The 17,167-nt window shown below is 40.3% G+C and overlaps 1 protein-coding gene across 1 annotated transcript; it reads left to right on the top strand.

Moving 5' to 3' along the window:
• Window positions 1–446: 446 nt before the first annotated feature.
• LOC146021348 (taste receptor type 2 member 40-like) lies at window positions 447–1,705 on the top strand. The gene has a single exon (XM_083155139.1). The coding sequence runs from the start codon at window positions 641–643 to the stop codon at window positions 1,538–1,540; it is 900 nt and encodes a 299-aa protein (XP_083011265.1). The 5' UTR covers window positions 447–640; the 3' UTR covers window positions 1,541–1,705.
• The last annotated feature ends 15,462 nt before the right edge of the window (window positions 1,706–17,167 follow it).

Below are 17,167 nucleotides of genomic sequence, written 5' to 3'. Positions count from 1 at the left end.
AGACGCAGCCAGAGTGACATCCTATACCCTAATTATACATGCACCGTCCAGCACACACAGTCACATACTGCATGTGATCCTGCTGATATATCATATACAGGTGTCAGACGCAGCCAGAGTGACATCCTATACCCTAATTATACATGCACCGTCCAGCACACACAGACACATACTGTATGTGATCCTGCTGATATATCATATACAGGTGTCAGACGCAGCCAGAGTGACATCCTATACCCTAATTATACATGCACCGTCCAGCACACACAGCCACATACTGCATGTGATCCTGCTGATATATCATATACAGGTGTCAGACGCAGCCATAGTGACATTCTATACCCTAATTATACATGCACCGTCCAGCACACACAGTCACATACTGCATGTGATCCTGCTGATATATCATATACAGGTGTCAGACGCAGCCAGAGTGACATCCTATACCCTAATTATACATGCACCGTCCAGCACACACAGCCACATACTGCATGTGATACAGGCACAGGACATATTTGCATCTCATGCCCAGATCTATATCAGTCTCCTGCCTCCGTCTCATCATTCTGCTACAGGCTGCTCATCCGCAGAGTAATCATTGCTACAGAGGATCCTGAGAACAATCAGATCCCAACAGAGAATGCTGTCAGCTCTGACACTGTCCATGGTGCTGATTACAATGGTCACTGGGATATCCGGGACCATTATCTGTGCTGTAGTTGTACATGTGTATGTGAGACGCTGGAGAGAGACCAGTAATCCCGGAGTGTGCGATAACATCCAGCTTGTAATGGTGCTAACCAACCTGATCTTCCAGGTCCTCCTGACTGTTCATGGTGCATTAGAATTTTTTGGGATCTACCTGATTCTGGACGGACACATTTTTTTATTCATGTTTATATTACAAGATGTCCTTATTGCTGTTAGTCTTTGGAACACCGCCTGGCTCTCCGTCTTCTACTGTACCAGACTGGTCACCGCTTCCCACCAGCTTATTCTACGTGTCAGAGCAAGAGTTACGTCTTCTTTTCCTCAGCTCATAATGGGATCACTGCTATGTTTTATTGTCATTGACCTGCCAATGCTATGGATGCTGCACATTGACATTGACAGAAATAAAACGGACAAAGCAGTAACGTCTGGTATCACTTTTACAATAAACTCTTCCTACATGATAATCAGCTCTGTGATTGAATGTGTTCTTCCATTTTTCATAACATTTTTTTGTATCGGGCTCAGCGTCAGAACCCTACTGAGACATGTCTTCAGGATGAAGCAGGGGGACTCTCATGTAACATCTGCCCAGCTCCAGGGCCACATCCGAGCTGTCCGGTCATTAATAATACGTGTTATTATTGACATTGTTTTCTTCTTAATAATCGTGTCTGAATATTTCATACCTTGGGACCTTATCAGTGACATCCTGCAAATATGCTTCTTTGTAGCTATCCAAATTTATCCCACTTCCCAAACTCTCATTATTATACATGGAAATCCCAGGGTCATGAGTAGATTATGTGGTCGCCGCATTAGCACCTGAATACATCATTGTTACAACTATATTGGGAACGATGTTTCTCTCTCATTGGGTTTTGTATTGTTTCTTATGACTAAAAGTGTCATTATGAACAGAGCCACAAAATCATTGGGACAAAGAAATAGTTTTACGGTATGTAGAAATATTAAAAGTAATAAATAGGTTATATTTTAATTACTCATCTAGTTTATAAATAAATATTCTAATATGATGTAATGCTCATATTCTGTGTGTTTCCGTTGGTATAATATAGTCATGTATAATTCACATCTAATAAATATTTTTCTGACATTCCCTACAGATGTGATGTCTGTACTGGTAATTATACAACATTGATTTATGTAACAGATTGCGGTCTCTCTATCTTGGGCCAAGGGCCTAATCCATACATGTTCCCAAAGTTCATTTAATTTGGAGCCAATTAACCTAATAGAACATTTTTGGATTGGGGGAGGAAACTGAATTATATTAGACAGTAATTCTAACCATTACATTGACTGTGCTTCCCCAAAACCATTACACTGTCCATGCAATACATACAGTGGTGCCCCTTACACACATGATGCCCCCGGTAGTAATGTCCATTACACATAATGCGCCAACAATAGTACTGCTTACACACATAATGCCCACATACAGTAAGTAGTGTCCCTTACAAATAATTCCAAAGTAGAAGTGCTACTTATACCACACATAATGCCCACAGTAGTAGCGCCCCTTACACATAATGCCCACAGTAGTAGTGCTGCTTACACACATAATGCCACAGTACAATAGTAGTGCCAATTATACTACACCTAATGCCCACAGTAGTAGTGACCCTTACACATAATGCCACAGTGCAGTAGTAGTGCACTTATACACATAATATCCACAGAAGTAGTGCCCCTTACACATAATGGCCACAGTAGTAGTGCTCCTTACACTCATAATGCCACATTACAGTAGTAGTGCACTTATACACATAATATCCACAGAAGTAGTGCCCATTACACATAGTGCCACAGTAATAGTGCTGCTTACTGTACACAAAATGGCAATAATAATAGTGCTGCATACACACATTGAGACACTAGCAAAGTGAGTGACAGGCAGGTGGTGATCCTAGGCTGGCAACCAACATTACATGGGTGCACCCACTAAAGGTGGGTGCGCCCATAAAAAGCTGGGAATGCAGGTGTTGCCCTAACTGTTTGGGGAGGGAAGCTGACATCACATAACACCTGCACCCTCCCCCAATTTGCAGAAGACCGTGCAGCTGAAAAGTCCTGAGCTCACGTTCGACTGCAAACAGAGGAAAAATCATTAGATGGTGAGCAACCATCCTCTGTGTGGGTGCTAACCACCAACCAGGAACCACCTTGTCACCCTTGTTTTGGCTCATCCACCTCAATGGAGCATTGTCTGACACCAAGCAAAATCAAAGGCATTGTTCTGGACAACAAACTCTTTGGAGAAGTCTGGTGCTATAAATACTGGCTGACTACACAAGGAAGTAACAGATACCGGGGTATCTGAAAAGGGGCGCCTGTATAAACTGCTTAGTCAAGCTGCAACAAAAACAAGGGGTGTCACTCCCTTACACATTAACAGAAAAACACAAAAGGAATTTGTGCTAAACTTAAACTCAAGTGTACAATTCATTTAAAAATAATGACATTTATTTCATATAGACATTTTTAAAAAGTACAATTATGGCTAAAAAAGACATGTATAATGTGTTTTTATATAAAATGATAAACAGAAAAAAAAAATTTTTGCAAAAAAAAAAAACGGTTGCTGCATTAATTTGTGCACGTATTAGTGTTGTAGTCACCTTACATTCAGGTGTGTCCGAGTCCTCTTTTGGGCCCAAAAGGAAAAAGCTGCAGGAGCAATGAAATGTGTTGGCCATTGGTAGACTTGGATTGCTGCTACCTCACACCGCATCTAAAGTGTGTCCACATGTGTTGGGAGAACGAGTGGTGCTACCCACTCAAGCTCCCAAAACACTTAATCTTGTGGAGAAAACGCCATCCTCACCACTCTGGTTGGAGAGAAGTACGTTGGAGGGCTACCAAATACTCCCAACATCCACCCACTACAGGATTTCAAATATCCTTTTGGGCCCAAAAGAGGACTCGGACACACCTGAATGTAAGGTGACTACAACACTAATATGTGCACAACCGTTTTTAAAAAAAAAATAAATAAATTCTGTTCATCATTTTATATAAACACACATTATACATGTCTTTTTTAGCCATAATCGTACTTTTTTTTAAAATATCTATATGAAATAAATGTCATTATTTTTAAATTAATTGTACACCTGAGTTTAAGTTTAGCACAACTTCCTTTTGTGTTTTTCTGTTACTGGCTGACTACACAAGGCTTTTCTAAGGCTCTGAAATGCCTTTTTGCTTCCTCAGACCACTGGACCATAACATATTTTTTCCCTTTTGTGAGGCTTCAAAATCTTTTCCATTGCCCTCTAAAATGTAGCTGGTGCACCTTGTAACCCAAACATCATCTTTACATACTGAAAGAGGCCATCTGGGGTGGAAAAGGCAGTTTTCTCCTTCACCCCCTCTGACATGGGAATTTGCCAGGAGCCTTTGGTGAGATCAAGAGTGGTAATTTACCTCGCTAGCCCTAACCTTTCGATCAATTCATCGACTCCAGGCATTGGGTAGGAATCACATTACAGAACCGCCAGGTCCCATTTGGCTTTGGGACTAACACTATGGGGCTGGACCATCCACTCTTAGACTCCTCAATAACCCCAAAAGCTGACGTTTTAACATCTTCAGAGACAACTTGTCTCTGGGTCTCAGGTATTCTGTACGGCTTAACATTTACCTTGACATTGTGATCAGTGACTATGTCATGCTGAATTACATCAGTAGTTCCTGGAAGGTCAGAGATAATATTCCTATTACACTGCAAAAACTCCCTGGTCTCATGTTTTTGGGACTTTAGGAGAGCTTTGCCTATGGTAACTTTGTCAATATCTGAATAGGACTCCGGACGTGGCTCTGGCACCAATAATGGTACCACTAATTCACCTCGTAGCTTTGTGACCCGATACAGCAAATTATTATTCACAGCATCTGGCTATTGAGGAACCCCATTCAGAACACTTACATTTTCATATGCACCTTTCAGGCTGAGGTCTTGCAATCGATCAGTTCCAAAATTATCCCATTTACTAACAAGTCACAGACATTCTGCTTAGGGGTAGACAGCTCATCCTCATCTCCTGCCAAAATCGCTAAGGGAAAGCTGATCATCTGTGATCACCCCTACAGCATCAGGAGACTTATTCTCAGGTAAGGGAACTAGACTAAAAGACAGAGGACAAGAAACATCATGAGAACAATTACCATTGCCCCGAGACCTCCCAGAACAATGGAACATCACATCCAATGATTACAAGTCTTTTACCATCCCAATCTCTCGTGTCCGAGTTCCACAGCCAGTCTCTAAAGACACCTTGGCAATGGCATAAGCCTTGGTGTCCCCATGTTTACATATCACCCCCACCCACTTTTCTGGCATTAGCAGCACATGGGGAAAGGAAGCTCGTAAGAGGTTGACAAGGCTTCCAGAGTCCAACAGTACTATGACCGGGACACCATTTACACTGAGTTGTCGCTCCTATGGACCTTGTCCCTGCAGAGGAAAAGCACTGTAGGCAGGATGGGCGAACATTGGGAGTCGCCGGGCAGCACCACACTTGAGTGGTTCCTCTCTCTGGGGACAGTGAACTGCAACATGCCCCAGCTGCTGACACCTCCAACAAAGTACCTCAGCCCTTCCTCCAGTCAGGGGCAGAGATGGGGAGGGTACCTTTGTTGGGTGTTTTTTACCTCTCCCATTGGGGTGGATCACCCAATCCTGGTCTTCCTGTTAGCTGGGGAGGGAGCTTTGGTACTCGGTCCTTTTGGCTGATCCCTGGAGGTCCTCAAGAACTGTGGAGTTTGTGTTTCAGGGCCCAGATAGACCCACAATAAACACCAACTGGTCCAGAGTTTTGGGTTCTCCCTGAGTCACCCAGTGATGTATGTCCCATGGAAGTCCACTCATGTAAAGTCTGTGCACAGAGATTTTTAATAACACATCATAACACTGTTAAAAATCTATTTCTAACCTACAACTGATAATACTAAAATACATTAGCTGATTAGCCCACAGTATGTACTATTAGCAGAGGCTTGGTTTTTGCTGGTATGACTGTAAATAATCTACTCAAGGCCACTTTGTTGACATGCCCCTATATTGGGGATAAATCTCCCAAAGTCACTCCAATGCGCAAGTTTATTGGTTAGTAGTGTAGTTGTGAGTAGTCTACTCAGTTAGCGCTGTTTTTAAATTGCCCCTGTAGGTGGGGATGAATCACCCACACTCACACAGATGTGCAGGGTTAGTATCATTCGAAAAAGCAGATTAGTCAATCACACCAAAGCTTGAATTTTTTAGAGCTGCAATTGCTCATTCATTCAGGTGCTGTTATAGCCAAAGGACTCTGCACAAATATTTAGGCTTACGTTTGTATATATCGGTTTTTGCCTTATTGTATTCCAATTGTAGGTGAGATTTTACCTGCCTGGAGCGGGTCCCCGGCTGCTGGTCCTCCCGATGTCACAGCCTTTTCTAGGACTCCCTGCTCCGGCTTGTATCTCCCAGGCTGTAGTGGTGGTGACGGCAGTTGGTGATGACGCGTTTCCCCGCCTCTCTCCCCGTCAGCGGCTTCATCAGATAGTTAACTATGCTCCATCTCTGTCCTTTTATTTGCACAGTTACCGCCCACATGGGCGTGCGTTATATCCATAGCCAGTGTCACCGGCTGTCATATTTTGTTGTGAGCAAACTCTCTGTATGTTTAGAACCAAGCCTCGTTTTAACCTCCATTTTCCATTCTGCTTATATGTGAGTTGTCAGCTTTCAAGCGTCGGTTTCAACATTTATCAACATACTTTATTACTTTCATGTTTATATTACACATACTAGATTTTATTTACATTTAAACACACAGAATCCTGATACTTATTTCATCTTATCGCCATGTCTCAATTGCTATGCAGACAAATACTAATACCAATATAAAAAGTAAATAAATAAATAAAAATAATAATCAGTCTAAAGATAATATATATATATATATATATATATATATATATATATATATATATATATATATATATATATATATATAAACGTCCAGGAATCGGCACTCCCAATAAGATGCAGTAATGTTGAGCCGGTGCCTTTACAATGGGTAGGTATGTAGGTAGGAACGGTGCGGCACTCCCAGCATAATAAAGAAACTCTTACACACCAATAGTGGTCAACGTTTCAATTTTTATAGAAAAATTTTCATCAGGATGGTGAATACAAACATACAGCAAACTTAAATAGGTGAACATCAAGGTGAGTCAGGCAGAAGGGGGTGGGGGGACACACCCACTGGCTTCCACTGGAGAGAGCTGACATCATGAACAAGGTGTTAGCAATTAGTGTTAATTAACATGATAAAAACAGAGTGTTATAAATACATGGAAAGTATAAGGAAAAATACATACAAAAAAGTATGTTTAAAATGTTCACAATGCATTGCACCGCAGCTATACATGCAGAAGGAAACACAGCATCTTAATATACAACTAGTATCAACAATAATCATTTTTAATTTTTAACGAAAGATAGAGAATGAGATCTGTTCATTGAGACCCTTTGGAGCAATAACATCCAGGCGATGTATCCATCACGCCTCGCATTGAAGCAATTTAAGTGCACGGTCACCGCCTCTGTTGGAAAATGGAATACAATCTATCATACGATACCTTAGGCTATTTAAAGGATGTTTAAATTCGGCAAAATGCCGTGCCACGGGTTGATCGCTTTTGCCAGAGATCAGTGCTTGTCTTATAGTGCTTCTGTGCGTTGTCATACGTTCTTTAAATTTACAGGTGGTTTTGCCAATATACTGTAAGCTGCAGGGACAAATAAGTTGATACACAACATAAGAAGATGAACAAGTGAAATGATGTTTTATTTTAAATTTATGACCAGTATGCGGATAGTTAAATGTGTCACCAGTTAAAAGAAACTGACAAGTGATACACGTACATCTAAAACAACCTTTCCTACTGGGTGCCAGCCAATTAGGGTCAGGAGATTCAGGTTGGTATGTTATATTAGTTTTCACTAATTTATTCCGCAAATTGCTGCCCCTAGAAAAGCAGGGCATAATACGTTTTTTAGAAAAGGGTAGTGATTTATCACTTTGCACAATAGGCCATTTAGATTTAATTACTTGGGTGATAGCTGTAGAATTCACATTAAATTGGTTGACCCACGGGATAACGGTATCAGGGGACTCACTTTTATTTTTAGGTGTCAGCAACGTTATGCGATCTATTTTCATAACTCTATCCTTGCAAGCCAACAATTGTTTTTTGTCATATCCCCTAGACAAAAGTTTAACAATAAGTTGATCAATTTGCGCTGAGCAATTATCTGTGTCACTGTTAATGCGTCTAAACCTCACCATCTGGGAGTAAGGCAACCCCCTTATCAGTGGTTTAGGGTGACAACTTTGAGGTTGTAGAAATGTATTCCTATCAGTTGCTTTAGTGTAAACTTTAGTCACCAATTTTGAAAATATCAACATCTAGGAAATGTACATTGGAAGCATTGATCTCGTATGTGAATTTAGTTGGACTGTCAGTATTATTATGCTGTTCAATAAGATTAATCAGAGTATCCTTATCCCCTGTCCAAATAACGAAGAGATCATCGATAAATCGTTTAAGCATTAATATAGAATCAGAGATAGACTTGTCAGAAAAAAAGACATCACGTTCAATCATAAACATGAATATGTTAGCATATACTGGGGCTACCTAGGATCCCATAGAACATCCCTGTATCTGGAGATAATATTCGTTATTATAGATAAAGAAGTTATTATGCAACACCAATTCCATTAATGAAATAATGAAGTCAATTTTAGATGATGAAAAATCGCTATGCTGTAACAAGAATCTCCTTAATGCACAGAGTCCCAATGCGTGTGGTATCGTAGTATATAGATTCACCACATCCATAGTCACAAGCCAGCAAGATGTTGGTATATTTTCCAACCTCTGTACTTGATTAAGGAATGTCATTGTGTCTAACAAAAAAGTGGGTTGTACTGTACCTGTACCAACGGCTGCAGGAGACTGTCCAGATACGTCGCGACCGGTTGAAGTAATGAGCCCACAGCAGACACAATGGGGCGTCCAGGGGGAGGATTAATTCCTTTGTGTATCTTTGGCAGAGTGTATAATATCGGAGTAATGGGAAACGCAGGTAACAGGATCTCTTTCACTTTAGTGTCAATCACATTAGAATCAAGTCCTCTTTGTAGTATATCAGTAAGTAACGTTTTAACGTTATTAGAAGGGTTCCGAGGTAATTTGCGGTAAGTAGTCGTATCTGAAAGGTGCCGTAGTATCTCAGAGTGGTAATCTTGGATATCTTGCAGTACAATCGCCCCGCCCTTGTCGGCAGGACGAATAATGAGATTAGTATTGTTCATAAGATTCCTCAGGGCACAGCGTTCATCTTTAGTTAAATTAGGATGGATGCGTTCAGAGTCATTTATAAATGTTGGAATTTCTTGCTCAATGATACGGGCAAACGTTTTGATGCTTGCATTAGTTGACACAGGCTCAAATGACGACTTGGGGCCAAATTTCTTTAAAGCTGGTGGTATTTGTACCGGTTCAGTTGTAGTCATAGGTGGATTATTTGCAAAGTATTCCTTTAGTTTCAAATTGCAGATCAATTGATGTTTCTCTATTTGCCATTGGAAATCATCAAACGGAAGGAATAAATGATAAGCCATGATTTAGTAGCTTGATTTCACTCCGGGACAGCTCATGGGATGACAGATTAAATATAAATTTTTCTTGTTCTTGTTGGTCGGGGGGTGACCTCGTTTGCCTTTTATTTTGTCGGCCTCTCCTGGTGTACCTCCTTTTGCGATGGTGGGTATAGGAGTCTTGCCCCGTCGGGTTGCCACCCCTAACATACCAACCTGAATCTCCTGACCCTAATTGGCTGGCACCCAGTAGGAAAGGTTGTTTTAGATGTACGTGTATCACTTGTCAGTTTCTTTTAACTGGTGACACATTTAACCATCCGCATACTGGTCATAAATTTAAAATAAAACATCATTTCACTTGTTCATCTTCTTATGTTGTGTATCAACTTATTTGTCCCTGCAGCTTACAGTATATTGGCAAAACCACCTGTAAATTTAAAGAACGTATGACAACGCACAGAAGCACTATAAGACAAGCACTGATCTCTGGCAAAAGCGATCAACCCGTGGCACGGCATTTTGCCGAATTTAAACATCCTTTAAATAGCCTAAGGTATCGTATGATAGATTGAATTCCATTTTCCAACAGAGGTGGTGACCGTGCACTTAAATTGCTTCAATGCGAGGCGCGATGGATACATCGCCTGGATGTTATTGCTCCAAAGGGTCTCAATGAACAGATCTCATTCTCTATCTTTCGTTAAAAATTAAAAATGATTATTGTTGATACTAGTTGTATATTAAGATGCTGTGTTTCCTTCTGCATGTATAGCTGCGGTGCAATGCATTGTGAACATTTTAAACATACTTTTTTTGTATGTATTTTTCCTTATACTTTCTATGTATTTATAACACTCTGTTTTTATCATGTTAATTAACACTAATTGCTAACACCTTGTCAGCTCTCTCCAGTGGAAGCCAGTGGGTGTGTCCCCCCACCCCCTTCTGCCCGACTCACCTTGATGTTCACCTATTTAAGTTTGCTGTATGTTTGTATTCACCATCCTGATGAAAATTTTTCTATAAAAATTGAAACGTTGACCACTATTGGTGTGTAAGAGTTTCTTTATTATGCTGGGAGTGCCGCACCGTTCCTACCTATATATATATATATATATATATATATATATATATATATATATATATATATATATATATATATATATATATATATATATAGTCCAATATAAAGAGCACTCACCAGTCTTCCAATTTCAATGCCAATAAAAGTTTAATACATCACCAGGTTTTCAAAGCAGAATGTCGACGTTTCGAGCCACTGCGGGCCCTTTGTCAAGACAAGTGATGGATGGGTCACAGCCCCAGAAGTACATTCTGGGGCTGTGACCCATCCATCACTTGTCTTGACAAAGGGCCCGCAGTGGCTCGAAACGTCGACATTCTGCTTTGAAAACCTGGTGATGTATTAAACTTTTATTGGCATTGAAATTGGAAGACTGGTGAGTGCTCTTTATATTGGACTCTATATTTGGCTGTACCCCTGGGACTACAAGCCTAAGTTGGCACCCCAGCTGCTGGTATTTGAAATTTGTGTGTGCTGGCCCTACAAAAAAAAAAAAATATATGTATATATATATATATATATATATATATATATATATATATATATATATATATATATATATATGCACACGCATAAAGATAAAAATGTATTTTAGATTTTTTTGGAAATAAAAATATGAAGATATAAATAAAAATATAATATTTTATTATCAATATAATTTCTATATGTATACTTATCTATCTATATATATATATATATATATATATATATATATATATGCATTTATTTTTATTTTTATTTTTATTTATATCTTCATATTTTTATTTCCAAAAAAATCTATGCCGCTGTGAGTAGACTACTCACAACTACACTACTAACCAATAAACTTGCGCATTGGAGTGACTTTGGGAGATTTATCCCCAATATAGGGGCATGTCAACAAAGTGCCCTTGAGTAGATTATTTACAGTCATACCAGCAAAAACCAAGCCTCTGCTAATAGTACATACTGTGGGCTAATCAGCTAATGTATTTTAGTATTATATGTTGTAGGTTAGAAATAGATTTTTAACAGTGTTATGATGTGTTATTAAAGATCTCTGTGCACAGAGTTAATAAAATTGTCTCACCAGTCGGTGGCATTGTGATATAAATTATCTTGTTTAATAAAACACTTTTTTTCTATTCTTGGATACTTGTGTTATAGTCCATTAGCGCCGTTTACTTGTTTTGTCTATTTGCTTGATTATTTTGAGGGTTGAATATCCCTCATAAACGGCAGCTGGGTCTATAACTAGTGCCCTGCGCTTGGTTATATCCAAATTTGTTCACTCATGTAAAGGTCCAGTAATATCCTGTCCACGATGTCAGCAGGACTTAGAGTCTCTGATTGGAGCCACTTGCACACTAGATGCAGAAGATCAAACATCTGGGAGCGGGGCAGCTTATTTTGTCAAACCACCAATCATGGACTCTGCGAGCACGCACTTCTGAGGGACCAGTCGGGCTATTATCTCTGCTTTAAGCAACCCATATTCTCTGGCTTGTTCTGTGGTCAGGACAAAATATGCTATTTGTGGCTCTCCAGTTAAATAAGGTGCAATGACCTCTGCCCACTCACCAGCTGGAAGTTTTTCTGTCTCTGCAATCCTTTCAAAGACTGTTAGATTGGCCTTTATGTCATCATCATTTTCTGCAAAGCACGTTGCACTGCTTTCTTTGCATTTAAAGTCACAGGAGCCAATTCCTCCATTCTCTTTGGCTGAGCCTTGGCAGGTTTATCACATAATCTCTTGAGATGATTTTCAACAAAGTATACCCCACCCTGCCAATATTTTGCTGTATTTACATCAATGTCCACAGGTATAAGTGATATGAATTCACCTTCCTAGTACAGACTTTCCAGATCAGGTTTGCCTTTGCTGCCCCCATTCTTCTGCATAATAAATTGATGTTATGCTAAATGATGCGACATTACTACCCCTTTTACACCAAAAACCCTGGTCAGACCCTGGACTTTGAACGATCTGACCCTGCTTTATACCCCATTTACACAGCACTTCGACCAGGGTCGGACCTGGGTCTGCACCATTTACACTGAACCTGGGTCAGCCCTGCTGTTTCTTCTGGATGTCATTAAAAATGCTTGCTCGTTGCCAAGGGGGGTGAAAATGCTCGTTGCTAGGGGGGTTGCTCATTGCCAAGAGGGGTGAAATTGCTCATTGCCAAGGGGCAGGGTCATTCTAAGAGCATTAGGGGCCCCGAACATATATATATATATATATATATATATATATATATATATATATATAAAACCCTCTTTTTCACGTTTATTTCAACGATTGGTGAGTGCCCTCTTTTCTTGTTCTCTGTTATTTGGATATTATTTAGCACCACCGTGGTGACTCAGTTGTCATAGGTGCGTAATTTCTGGAAATTTATATATATATATATATATATATATATATATATATATATATATATATATATATGTAGCACGCAGGTAAGTATGGGTGTAGTATTTGCTATCCAGTGACTTTTGGTGTACTGTCCCCGCAACTGGTACACTTTCTTTACATGTAAATCACAGTGCAATTTTGATTATACAATAAGATACAAGTTCACTATAACAAGAATGTTTATTAAACTGGAACGCTCCTCCTGTGTTCTGGAATGAGCAAAAGGTTAATGGCAATTTGCCAACAACAAGAAGAAACAATTCAAAATATCCATATTAACACATGAGTGAATTGTAATATATTATTTTCTACAACAACAATTACATTAATAGGCGCCACTTTTACATATCATAGTGTTTTAACTATCTAAGGCTGCAGCCCTGCTTTTAACCCTAATACTATTACCTTTCTAAGTATTACCTTAATAAACAATTAATTTTCTAGTTAGTAACTCTAAAACAACTGTTTTCCTTATTATTCTTTTAGAACTTAGTTTTACATAATGTCTATGGAGGCAAGATCAAGTTCACATACAAATCTTACGGTAAGGCAATTCCTTTGAGGGAGGGAGTAAAACTGTCTACCATTTATGACTGTCTATTCTGTATTCAGAATTAACTACAATGGTCCCAAGCTTTTTCCGTATGTTCCTTAGAAATAGGGATGGAGATGTTTTACCTGACGGAAGAAATGTTTTCCGGATTTTTACAACTGACTTGGGACTGATTTATTCCCGACGGAACAGAGAATCAGTTATATACCTCAGTGTGTTGTCTGTATCATGAATTAGATTTGATCTTACTGCTTTTTCTATCTCAGTCTCTAACTAATATTACTGCAGCAATTTCTTCACTACAACTCTCTCTGCAATGCAATAGCTAGGTGTTTTACTCTAGCTGTCAGTCTACTTTTGAAGGGTGTATTATTACAGGTTATAACAGTGCAATTGCAAAGCACTGATGCTAAACCATAAATGCAGCTCCTTAGTTAACTTTTAGAACTGGACACATTGCAGACTAAGCTTCTGAATGTTCTGTAGTTACAATTGTTATAGTTTGTTCTTGAAAATTAGGGATGTCATGGGTTAAGTAAGGATCCCTGCCATGCTGGAGGATTGATGACTTTCCTTTTCTCTCTGCAGCAGCAACAGTAGAGGTGCCCATACACTAGTAAGATTTATCTTCAGATCTGGCTGGTTGGAGCAAAAGCATGATTATGGATGAGTGACAGTTTGTCAGTTTTCCAGCATTTACAAGCAAATGGTCAACAGTCATTTGCTCTCATCCATAACCATGTTTTTGTTCCAAACAGCCAGATCTGCAGATAAATCTGCGTGTGTATGGCCACCTTAACTTCCCTGTAGCTTTACACAGTCCCTGCGCACTAAAGAGCTAGTGTCTCTTTATGTGATGGATCACTGGTCTCGACCTCTACTGAAGACCTAAGCAAGGTTTAATGTGCACATAATCATTACACTAGGCTCTGTCCCTCGCCATAATGCTGCTGCTAAGAGATGTTTATATAGGATCTGACAGTCTGCCCCTGGCTGAGCTTTTCTGTGTAATGCTGCTGCTGGGAGGCGTGATATGGTACCTGTCAATCTACCTCTGACTGTGCTTTTCTGCATAGCTATGGGCTAGGCTGGAGGCTGGGCCACACTCACCATTCCCCGTTCGTGTTGTCATTCAGGTCTCTGCCTTATCTCTGCCCTGTTACCGCCTCTTATGACCAAACGACCAGCCTCCAGGACCTCCCTTTTTGGGAACTGCACGTCGTGCTTGGATGAAGCTGCTATGATGTCACTGCTGATAAGGAGGACCCACGGAGCTTCCTGAACCTCTGGTAAGTCTTTATCTTTTCTCCACAGGGTTATAAATCACCATATAGGACTGTGCACCTCTGCTCTCCGTAACTCCTGGAGGACACTGTGCAACAGCTCCCAACGGCTGTCACTTTTATAAAAGGTCCCGCGTGTCCAGACCTGTCCTCACTGCCCACGGGCTTAACAACTTTATTGAAGTGTGACAAACGTCTCCTGTAGGGTGTCTAGGTGTCCACCCCTGCAACCCAGCAATTAGTTCCGTCTGTGTACAGGGTGGAAGAGTCCAACTTTGCAGAAAAGGGGAAAACTCTTTACACTTTCAATGTCCTCCATGAGGAATTTGCAACCTGACACTGTGTTCATACATAAATAATCAATGACACTGTCTTCTAAGAAAGTTCTAAAGAACTGTCCCCTATGGGCATCAATTTATATACAACAATAGGTACTCTCGATGAGACATATGCAGTATGACAAAATGTGTCTATTCTCACTATTTACAACTATATACATATAACAATCCTCTCTGTAGCACCCTTTACATGCCACCGGTATCAGGGTGTTACATATTCACCCACTGAAGTTGCGTGCCCACAAGCAACTGATCTTTGGATTTTAGAATAAACATCTGTTTGTATATCACAGAATTAACATTGATATCGTAAAGGCAGAGCCCCTTTGTTGGTTCTAGTAGATCTCCTCAATATCACTGAGTCATTTGTTACTTCGTCACCCGATTCTACTGGCAGATCGAATGTAGGAGCAGCTGGTGAGCCGGCACATGGCTTATTTCTATCAAGGCATGGTCCAGGTTTACCCAATGCGGGACCGGAATGGACAGGAATAGATATCAACATGTTATCGTGCGTAGGCTAAAACATTTTCAACATGTCACAACTCTTTTGGCTATCATCTACTGGTTCAACATCAATAACCCTTTCTGCTCTGCATGGTGGGGTCAACAGTTCATACCCGACCGGCATTTCGCATGGTTTTAATTGATTTCTATGTACAGCTATTTTTGTTTCTTCGCCAACCTTGGAAATCTGGTAGACATCCAGCTCAGCCCTTGAAATGTCTGTTACAATACACGGCTGCTTTTCCTAGTGAGAATCTAGTTTACTACTTCGCACATTTTTTCTTTTCCAGACGAGATCTCCCAAGTTCAGAGGTTTTGCTTGAGCAGACTTGTCATAATATTCAATTTGTCTCTGATGTTTGGACTTCATCTGTCGATCCACAATTTGGTATGCTTCTTGGAGTCTTTTTTGATGATCTCTCACCCATTCATTGTAAGGAAGATCTTCACAAGGGTTGTACAGTAGCACATCTAACTTCTCATCCACAGGCAATCTTCCTTCGCGACCGAATAACAAATAGTAGGGGGTGAATCCGGTTGAGCTATGTACGGTGTTATTATACACAAATATCACTTCTGGTAGGAGCATGGGCCAGTCTTTTCTCTCTAACTCAGGAATGGTTCGAAGAATGTTTATCAATGTTCGATTCAGTCTCTCACAAACGCCATTTCCTTGGGGGTGATAAGCAGTAGTGTGAATTTTCTTACAGCCGTATAGTGTGCATGGCTCGTGAAATAATTTAGATTCAAAGGCCGCCCCTTGATCGGTAAGTATCTTTCTGGGATAACCATACGGCCGGATGAATGCTCACCAGAATATTTCAGCTGTGGTTTGTGCGGACAAGTCTTTAACCGGCAGAGCAACAGCAAATTTCGAGAAATGGTCAATGATCATCACGGCATACTGATAACCAGTCCGACTATTTTCAAGCGTCACGTGATCGATAGAGACTAGCTGTAATGGATCACTGCTCACAATTGGATGGAGAGGTGCCCTTTGTATATGTGTTGGCTTTACCTTCATAGCACAGCTGCAACAATTTCTGCACCACTCTTCTACATCTTTTCTTAAATCAACCCAATAGAAGCGTCGTCGTAATGTGTTCTCCAATCTGTCCATTCCCATATGTCCAGACTGATCATGATAAGCATGTAAAATCTTACTCCATTGCTGACGTGGGATAACAATCTGAGAGACAGAGCGGTGGGTTTTCGGATCAATCACAGAGCGTATCAACAGTCCCTTCTGTATGTACAAGCGGTTCCTTTGTCTCCACAACTTGACTAGTTCTGGTTTCGCTTTGAGTTCCCCTTCCTTCTCCCAAGACTCTCTGGAAGTTAACAGGTTTTTCAATTTCTTGAGGATTGGACTGTCAGTTTGGATCTGTCTCCAATTTACATTGGTCTCAGTCTCATCGAACTCGTTGTTATGGTGTATGGACTCTCTTTGTTGTCCAAGGACATTTAATTGTTGTCTCACGAATTGCGCATGGAAATTTGGCATTTCAACTTCTTCCCAAGTGTCTTCCTCATCATCTGCCGAGTTCACCAGGAATGCGAGAAAGAGCGTCTGCATTTTTGTTACTTCGGCCCGTGCGATATTTAATGGTAA

The sequence above is a fragment of the Crinia signifera genome, chromosome 7, assembly GCF_055691185.1.
Source record: "Crinia signifera chromosome 7, ASM5569118v1, whole genome shotgun sequence".
Classification (NCBI taxonomy): Eukaryota; Metazoa; Chordata; class Amphibia; order Anura; family Myobatrachidae; genus Crinia; species Crinia signifera.
This window is presented reverse-complemented; position numbering and strand designations above follow the sequence as displayed.

What these genes read in the sequence shown, in the direction of transcription:
- LOC146021348 (XM_083155139.1), top strand. Translation starts at nt 641, where the DNA reads ATGCTGTCAGCTCTGACACTGTCCATGGTGCTGATTACAATGGTCACT.